At 45.3% G+C, this 9,797-nt stretch overlaps 1 protein-coding gene across 2 annotated transcripts in view; it reads right to left on the bottom strand.

Moving 5' to 3' along the window:
- Window positions 1-761: 761 nt before the first annotated feature.
- Exph5 (exophilin 5) overlaps window positions 762-9,797 on the bottom strand; it is a 76,663-nt gene continuing 67,627 nt past the window's right edge. The window contains exon 4 of one of the 2 annotated variants that reach the window (XM_087561953.1): window positions 762-9,581. In XM_087561953.1, coding sequence (XP_087418079.1) covers window positions 4,384-9,581 — 5,198 coding nt within the window. In that variant the 3' untranslated portion in view covers window positions 762-4,383. 2 annotated transcript variants of the gene reach the window in all.

Genomic DNA, 9,797 nt, shown 5'->3' with positions numbered 1-9,797 from the left:
AGAAGTGAACCGAGAGTTATCTGGCTCTAGGTAATAGTGAAAGACGGCCTAAGAAAGTCTATAACACTTGAAATGACACCTATTGGGTGGGGGTGGGGGATTAAGCAATTGACTTCTAAGACTGCAACCAGTCACCCAGTGAACAGTAATTAGAAGGGCCGTTAAGTGAATGTCTCAAGCCGCAAAGAATAATCCTTGGTGCTACTGAATGAGCTGGTCCCCAATTCAAGCCCACTGCCACCTCTTTGCTATACCTGAGAACCTCCAGGAAGCCATGTTAGGCCAGGCACTCTGATGTCTCCAAGCCGCCCCTTTTGTTTTGAATAGCTGTCAGAAAGATCGGGCACATTTCCCCTTACTAGCTTTGTAATTTTCCTGGGAAATTTCATACTTTAAAAAAAAATCATCTTTGAAGGGGCTGGAGAGATGGCTCAGTGGTTAAGAGCACTGGCTGCTCTTCCAGAGGACCCAGGTTTTATTGCCAGCAACCACATGGTGGCTCACAACCATCTGTAACTCCAGTCCTTCAAGATCTGATGCCCTCTTCTGGCCTCTGTGGATACTAGGCATGTACGTGGTGCACAAACAGGCAAAACACTTATACACACAAAGATTTTTAAAATAATCTGAGGGTGGTAAATGGAGGGCTAACGGTATCCTGGAGTTGAGTCTGTGACTTGTCTATCGATAGAGTTGCCTACCATGTGGGTTCTGTCTTCAGAAGCACAAACCCAGGAAAAACCAACAAAGGATACAGTGCATCTGTTTACGTTCTTTACTTCCACAAAAGTATTGTCTTAATATTTCACTGTCTATTCCGTATTCCACACCTTGGGAACAGATCTGAGGAAACCATAAAAGGGTTATTTGACAGTTTTGACAAAGTGCTTATTGTGGCTTTATTGTTTCGGAATAGAATTATCAGTCACACACAAAAAAAACCTTTAAGTAGTAATACAAACTTGCAAAGTAAAATATTTACATATTTATACTGTACATTTAGATAGGACATTCTATAGCTCCACTATACAGTAAACTCCAAGCACCGAGGCCTGTTTGAACATACCGGCATCCAATGCGGGGACACGTTTTAGCAGAGACATGAATTTCCATTTGAATCTCATCTTTTCCACACCCCGAGAGGCTTCTTTTAGCACCCTTGTGACTCATCTTTATTTCCTATACAAAATAGTTTTCTCTACTGAGCTTGTCCTTAACCAAATTCATGTTAGTAGCAATTAGTGTTTTGTTGAGATCAATGTATTAATGAAGTAAGAGTAAACCATTCAGAAGTGAGCATCTACAGAGTAAAATAATCTTATTAAACTCCATTTTAAACAGAGTTAACAACACAATGTATACAGTCGTGTTATCCTGATGTTTAAGCAAGCTAATAATTTCCTAGGCACTTATTCGTATTGATTAGTTAGCGTTTTACTCCATTTACAAGAAAGTTTAATAGTGATTATATATTTGAGAAAATATATAATATTAAATGAAGTTACCATGACTATGTGCATCAGAAAGCAGCACTTTACACATTACATACAACACAAAGAAATTCTCTATACTTCTTCAACGAAGTGCTTCGTAAAACTGTAACACAGTAGAGGTGCTATTCTATTTTGGTGAAATTCCTGCTTTCCCGATCCCTCAGCCTGACAAGCAGGCAGTCCTGACACAGTGCAGACAAGCAGTGGCTGAGGGCAGCTTTCACTATGGACAGGAGATTCTGGCACAGAGAGCCTCAGCCCTGAGAGCATTCGTCCTTTCTTACTCTGACTTCCCTTTCTCAGCCTCCCCTTGTTGAAAAGCAAGCTAACTTCTGGTCACCTTTTCTAGACTCCTGTAGGCTCAAAATATTTATTGAGATAGTGTCTCATGGTGGTTGCCTAAAAACCAACAAAGATCTTGATGTTAAATATTTCTGAATATATTAAAATTACACACAAAAAGTCGTAATACATGAGAGTTTTACTTAAATAATCAAATAGCAACAGAGGAAAGGCATATGTACAAACACACACCATTATCTGTACAAACACACACCATTAGGCAAGAAGTTGAATTTTACTCCTTCCTATTCAAGTTTGGATCCGCTCAAAACAGTTTAAGGTTCTATTAGGCATCGTTTTGAGCTTTGTCTGGAGCTCAGAGTTAGAGTGGACAGGTTTAAGGAAAGGTTTCCCTGTGAGTGACCTCACCTTCACTAGTTTTGAGTTTTATGGGACCAATGTAAAACTAGCCTGGGCCAGACAACAATTATGAGGGCAGTAATAACAGATTGATCTTCCTTGTGTTTGTGTTAGTGCCAAATCTCTATACATTTGCCAATAGCTGCCCTCAGCTTTAGTTTCTCTGGATGAACAGTGGGAAGTAAAAGCACGTCAGAAACACCTGTAAAACAAGACAAAATCCAGTCCTGTGCTGAGATCAGGCATCCCATGCTGCCTGCAGGTCTAGACCACCCTCATCCATAGACTTTCGCCTTGAATTACAAGGCGAGAAAGCCCCCAGATACTCTACGTAGCAACTAAAGAGGCAGGAAGCCAGGTAGCAATGGGTATCACAAGTGATTTATGGTACATTCGGAGGGCAGAGTTAAATGTGCCTGAGGGTTTGACGGGTGGATCAACAGAGAAGCCAAGCGGTTCCATCACATCTGACTGGAATTTTAAGGACTCATCCAAGGTTCCCACTGAATTCCCCACCAAGAAAGTCTTAGCCCAAACCATTGTAAACAGTGGCTCTTCACAGAATTAATGTAGGGTTGAGAAAAAAAACAAACAAACAACAATAAAAGGTCTCTGAATGTGTACCAAACAAAAAAATCAATCCTAAATTAAATACTTAATGAAGCCTGGCTGTGTTTACCCATGTGCATGATATGACCTCACTGCAGCCTTGACTCAAACACCCAGCATGCACCTTGTGCTGGCAGGAGGAGGAAGAAGAGGAAAGAGTGCAGGACAAGAGGAAGAGGAAGGGGCAGGACGAGATCTGATCTTCTGTTATGAACTGTACTGTTTTTACTGTGCACGCGAAGATTTCTGCTCATATAGGAATGCAATTACAGACAACAAAGGCTTTTAAAAGTCTCCTTTATTTCCCAGTGTGTGGGTAACCTGAGTATGTCCTTAGACTGTGTTAGACAAACGGATATAACTAACTCATTGGTGTATGTCTGTTTTTACCTTAAACAAATGGTAAATTTGTGTGTAAGCCAGAAAACTTTTAAAATAAATTTGAGTTATCAGTGAATTATTTGCATACCTATTTTATATATGTATATATCTGACATCATGTAAAAATCCCTAAACTATAGAGCCTGGGCTATAAATAAATTATGTGAGAAAAGTTTACAAAGCCCAAGGCTGGGCTATAAATAAGGAAATGAGAAATGCACAGGCGGGGGTTGGGGGAGATGGGAAAAGTCAGTGTGGAGAGAGCAGCAATAACGCTGGCCCGATAAAGAACTGTCTGCTTGTTTCCATCTGTCAGCCATGTCTCTGTGGCCAAGCCACACTGCTCGTGTCATCTGGGGTTCACCCAAGCATTAAGCGTGAAAACTTAGCCCTTAAAAATTCAGCCAGTCACCACAAACTGTCTCAGAGAAATCCCTGTAGGCACTAATAGGACTCACCCTTCATTTATAACCTAACGTGTCCTCAAATGTGTCCACTACAGAAGTGCAAGGATGCCCACACAATAGGGCATAACAGGGATGCCCGTGTGTCTTATGGCTGGAGAGAACTCGGTGGCTAAGAGCACTTGCAGCTCCCGCAGAGGACACCCAGCTGTGGCTCCCAGCGCCCATGTGACCTCTAACAACCATATGCTCCTCCCATTCCAGGGGCTCTAATGTCCTCTTCTAGCCTCTGTAGACACTGCATAAACATATGCACACACAGTGACAGCATTTTACCCCACTATTGCCTTCCCTATGTCATATTTTCATATCTTCAATTCAGGCTGTGGACAGAGAGAGGAAATTCAGTTTTGCATCTGTGCTGGGTAATGAACAAGTTTACAAGGTCGAACACGTCCCCAAACTATTAGAGGTAAGAGAAGTTATGATGAGGACAATTGTGCTAACATTGGAAAGTGGCTTAGAGATAAGGCTGGGGGAAGAGACAAGGAAGGCAAAGTTCAAACACACCAGGAAAAACATAGCAGTAAAAACACACACACAAAACCCTTCAAGAACAGTGAGCACTGTTCTTAGAATTCAGAAGGGAAAACAAATGGAACAGAAAAGATTCGGACACTACCCAAACCAGATCTCTTTGACCTGTCTATAATTATTGGACTAATTTCCACGGTAAGGTTTTGGTAAAAAGCAAAACGTGAAAGGGTTATATTGTGCAGTTTCTCACAAAAGTCTCATAGTTCTGACTCTTTATCATTTTCATCCAGGTAGTACTCATCATCTGTGGTGGTGTCTGTGTCCCAGTCTGAGTCCAGTGGGTCCACTGGGTCATCCCTGTAGATATTAAGTGGTTCACTTGGCAATAAGCCGTCCTCCGGAGCCTGACCTTCAGGAGAATTTAGCAGCTCTGACTGTGCAGCATTAAGAACCTCATCCTTGAGGAAGCCAGGGTTCTTGAGGAAACTTGGCTTCCATAATCTTCCCTGTGTGAGTGAGCGCTTGACATTCTCCAAGAAAGCCAACTGCTGCTCTTTCCCAAAAATTCCATAGTCAATCGGCCTGGAAATGGATGAGGTGGACTTGGGACCTCGTGTCTGATTGTTATATGAAGACCAACTTTCACTTTCGTAAGAGGCAGGAAGCTCAGAAAAAGATTTGAATCTTCGACTGTACCCGCTGTTGGGGAAGGAGCCATCTTCGAGGGACAGTTGGCTCAGGGCATTGTCAATGGAAGTGTTTTCAGAGAAGTGGCGTCCCCTGGCTTTGGGAGGAGGGCTTGTACACAACAGGTCCCTTTGCACGTTGAAGTTTCTTAAACTCTTTGACCTGTAGAGGTGTGGCTCGGGTTCTGAGTCTGGGGATGGGGCACTCGTGTGCCGCAACAGCTGACAGTGGGAGCTCACTGTAGGTTTCTGTGTAGCCTCTAGGGGGGAAGGAGGACTTAACCTCTGCTGAAGGCCAGAGCTTTTCCCCGAGGGGCTGGCTGGGGCTACCAATTCTCCTGCAATCTGTGCTTTAGAGTCCTCGCTCTTTGGGGGTGTTTCTAAGACACCGTGTGACCCATTCAGATGCGGTTGCAAAATGTTAGCAGACTTTTGACTGCGGGACTGACCAGGAGGTCCAGGGCTGGATACTGTGGCCGCCTGGAGAAGGCTCTCAGATTTGTCCACGGTCCTCACGCTGCTTTTGTCTGTGGGCTCTGAGGGTTTTACAGTAGGTTCAGGGGACAGTGGGTTGCCCTCTGGTCTACAAAGAGATAACCTCCTAAAGCCAGATCCTCTTTCACTTCGGGAGAAGATCGTAGCTACATGTTTTCTAGAACTTAAATCCTTAGCTGGGATCTTTTTGCTTGTTTTAGATATGGCTGCCAATCTGTGTTTACCTGAGTATCTGTCTCCTGTCTCTAGGTCATCCGTGTTGGTTTTATTTTTAAGATTTCCTCCAGGAAGTAAAGTTTGATCCCGTGACAACATTTGTTCTCCATCTTCAACCTTCCTCATCTCTGCTGTATTCATTTCCTGACTTTCTGCCTGCCTGGGTTCCGACTGCAGACCTGCTCCCCCAGTCTGAGCCTCTTCAGCAAGCTGCTGCTTATGCAATGCTGGCCTTAGAGCAAAGGCTTGGCTCTCTGAGTCAGAGAGCATTTTGTCGGTCAGGTTTTGGCAGTCTGACCCAGTTGTCCCACTGGTTTCCCTAGGCTGTGACCTACTAGAACGGTCACCTACAGCTGCAGCCACGTGATCTCTCCAAGCATACCATCCATTTCCTGTTGAGATAGTGGTCAAGCCACGGGCACACGTTCCTGAATCTCTTCTAGTTTGGGAATTTTCAACATTACCTTCTGAGTGGGATGGGAGACCAGAGGGGTCACTGCTTCCTCCTTTCGAAGGCTGTTGATGACTCTTGGTCTTTTCTTCTCCAGCATCTTTTTCCTGAAGCAGTGATGGGGTCTGTAGGATTTGTCTTACCAGTTCCTTCCCTCTTTTTCCCCTGTTTAGCGAATCATCTACAGTTGTCTTAGATACATTTCTTGGGGAAATCGCTTCGATTTTAGGCTCTTTTCTATGAAGAGAAACATCCGGTTCCACAGAAGCCATTTCCTCTAACGTAGATTTGGAAGCCTCCCTGTCTGTCAACTGGGAGACAGTCTCACTCTCAGGGCTGTCAACCTGCATCTTTAGGTCTTGTGGTGGAGGTGTTCCTGAGAGCCTCTGTGTAGGACAATTCAGCTCACCGATTTCTACAGCATTAGGAGACCCTTTAGTCTCTTCCTGAAAAGCATCGCTAAGGGAACCGGCACCCTGTGCATACTGCTGAAGGAGGCTGCAGAACTTTTTGCTAGGTTTCCTGGGTAGAGTATAATATATCGAAACCACCTCAAGACACTTTATGTTCTCTTCATTGCCAGAGACAGAAAACACGCTAGTTGTCTTAAACTTGTGCAACGCCCTCCCACTCCCCCTTCCTGATCCAACAGCACAAAAAGGTTCAGAGTTTTTGTCTAAAACGGTAAACGAGCTCATTCTGGGGGCTGGAGGCTCACTGTTCTTCCCCGTGTGTTCTTGAACGAGTTCCTTTTCGAAGAAAGCGCTCTCTCTAAATGATGAGTCATCTTCCAGAGAGTTAAAGATTCTCCCTCCAGGCCTGGGTATTACAGAAGCATCCATGTCCAGGACTGGGGACTTTTCAGCCAAGGTACATGGTTCCCCCGAAGGACATGATACCGCCCTCTGGATGAGGAAAGGGAGTGGTCCTTTCCTAACGGAGGCCGATCTAATGGCTTTCATATCTGTCATCCTCTTGGTGGCTTTGGGTGTCCCCATGACTGAATTTGCAGCATCACTCGCTGACTCAGGAGGACGGGGTTTGTCAGATGTGCTCTCTTCAGTGGGAACATCCGCCTTATTCTTTATTTGGAAGGGAAGTGGCCCATTCCTAACGGAAGCAGCCTTACTTTCCCGCTGTCCGCTGTGTAGGAGAAAGCTGGCAGGTTTTCTTGGCAGGGTGCAGTAGACTGTGTTGAGCTCAGGAGATTTGCTGCCGCTTTGGTCCTCAGCACAGCCACTGCCTTCTCTTGTGGGTGCCTCTCTACTCTCTGTCTTGGTTAACTTCTCAATGCAGGATACACGGCGCCTTACTCTTCCCTTCCCCCTCCCGCTCCTGAGGGGAGAGTACGGGTGGCAGTGAACAGCATCATGCAGAAGTGCAGGGCCATCGTGACTCTCTTGGTTGTCCGTAGGATTGACAGCCAGCTGATTATTTTGGCTTTTGGTAGCTTTTTCTTCTCTTTGTTCTTGACCTGAATCCTGGTCTGAAAGGCTCCTGGAGAACACTGCAGTGGAAGGCACCAGAAGAGCATTAAGGAAAGAATCTTGGGGTGCATCTGATGACACATGCAAGGGATCTCGTGAGACGCTGTGCCCAGCGGCCAGCTTGCTGCCATCAGTGGAATGAGTGGAAGGACCTTGCTGTCGTCCAAGATCTAAAATAGTCTCCTCTGGAGGCTGTGAATTTTGGTTAGTGATGGGTTCAAAGCACCAATGGCTATTTTTAATGGTGCTTGAACTGTCTTCATCACCTCCGGTTTTCTGGTGACAACCTTGATTTGGGCTGGGAAGAGATGTTCCACTTTCTTGGATGAAAGGCAGGGAAGCTGCTGAGTCAAGTCTCCTGCCCCCAGAAAAACATTTACTTTTGCTCAGTTCATCGCTTTGATCTCTTTGTGTTGTATGAACTTGGGAAGTACCTTTCCTGGAAAAGAGCCTGGGTGATCTTCTGGAATGTTCTGTGGCAGGTGCATTAAAACCATACCTGTCGTTTGGGGTTGAGTCCTGGGAGGGGGCATTTTGGAAATCAGGTACGTCATTAGAGATCACTGTCCGTGAAACAGATTGGGGTAACCCAGTTGGCCTGTTCTTCTGTCCCATCTTGTTCAGCTGTTCATCCTCTGAAATAGACACATCCATGTCTTTCTCACTGTGCGTTTCTGTGACTGGGACGTTGGGCTGGGTTTCAGTATGAGACAGTGATTCAGCAGAATGGCTACAAGCCACAGGAACGTCTACACAGTTTCTCATTGGAAGCGAATCTGGTTTATTGGGGATTATTTTCTGCAAAGTAGCTGTGGAATTCTGGAAGCTGGAACTCCGAGACTCCCTTCTGTCATCGGGACTCAGGGGGAAGGGAGTTCTGAATGAAGAAACTGGATTCTGAGTCTTGCCAAACAAACGAGGGTCCTCATCTGCAGCCTCTTCAACAGGGAAGTAACCCTGCTGAGAGTCCAGCCCAGACGACTGGACGGGGCAGCTTGAGTCAGCTACAGAAAACCCATCCGGTGTGACCAAATGGGGTGGAAACTGGTTCTCATTAACATGTGAGGTGTCCATGTTCTCCAGTGGGCATGTTCGAAACTCAGATCGCCAGCAATGTGCATCTTCTTGACCTCTGAAAACGTATGTTCCACAGCCGGGAGAACGTGGCCTCCAGTGCTGAGAAGGGACACCATGGCTGTAAACAGATGGCACCCTGTTTGCGTCAACAGAAATCATCTCAAAGTCCTTGTCAGAACAAGGGAATGGCTTCCTGCTCTGGGGAAAGTCAGACCAGGAAGAATGTTCTTCCTGTCGGCTCCAAAAAGAATTCTGTCCAAATCTCTGTTCTCTACTCTGTCTGAAGGTACTGCTAAAGAAAGACCTTGCAAACAGGTTGTTCTGACGGTAGAATGGCATATTCTCTGAGTTCTCCAATGCGTCAGGACTCATTGCGTTATCCACGGGGACATTAAAAGGGTAGCTTTGGTAGGCGTTCTGTGAATGGCACACCTCATACCTCCTATTTTCCTGAAAGTACCTAGGAGAGACATATTGCTCAGCAGGGTCAATGTCCATGGGTGCTGGTATCCCCAGGGACTCTTCCTGATCCTGCCCGTGTCTAGAAGCATCTGGCCTATTCCATATGATGGATGATAAAGGAGTCCTTTTGGGGCTTTGCTGGTGTCTCACTGGCGTAAAACTAGTCTTGTTCTGAGTGTTGGCTGGGAAGTGTAAACTCCTTGCAGTAAAACGCCCTGTGACAGGTGACGCTGATCTCTGCCGGCTGTCGAAGCACAGAGATGCGCTACCAAATGCATTCTTTAGTGTGAAGTCTTCCTTCAAGACCCTGGGCTCCCTGGTCCTATACATATCATAAATTGTCTTGGTCCTAGGAGAAAAGGTTTTAAAGCCTTCTCTAGGGGTCCCAGGTCTTAGGATGTCATAGATAGACATATTGGAAGTTTCGCTATGGTAGTTTTGATGCCTTCCTGTGCCATGATCTTGCCTGGTCCTGTGAGACAGCTTGAACTGTGTTCTTGACCCGTAGTTGAATGGAATTCTGGCATTCATTGAGCCTGTAGATTGTTCCTCAGCCAGCTTGCTGTCCAAGTCATCTAAAACTAAAGGAGAAGGTGAATTAGTTTTGTTTTGTTTTGTTTTGTTTTTCGGAGCTGGGGACTGAACCCAGGGCCTTGTGCTTGCTAGGCAAGCGCTCTACCACTGAGCTAAATCCCCAACCCCCGGTGAATTAGTTTTTGTATATGATTTTGTAGTTTTATAACAATTAGCTGTCATTAAAATCCCCTTCTGAGACTCATATTTTGTTATTATAAATA

This window comes from Rattus norvegicus, chromosome 8 (genome assembly GCF_021556685.1).
Source record: "Rattus norvegicus strain SHRSP/BbbUtx chromosome 8, alternate assembly SHRSP_T2T, whole genome shotgun sequence".
Classification (NCBI taxonomy): domain Eukaryota; kingdom Metazoa; phylum Chordata; class Mammalia; order Rodentia; family Muridae; genus Rattus; species Rattus norvegicus.
This window is presented reverse-complemented; position numbering and strand designations above follow the sequence as displayed.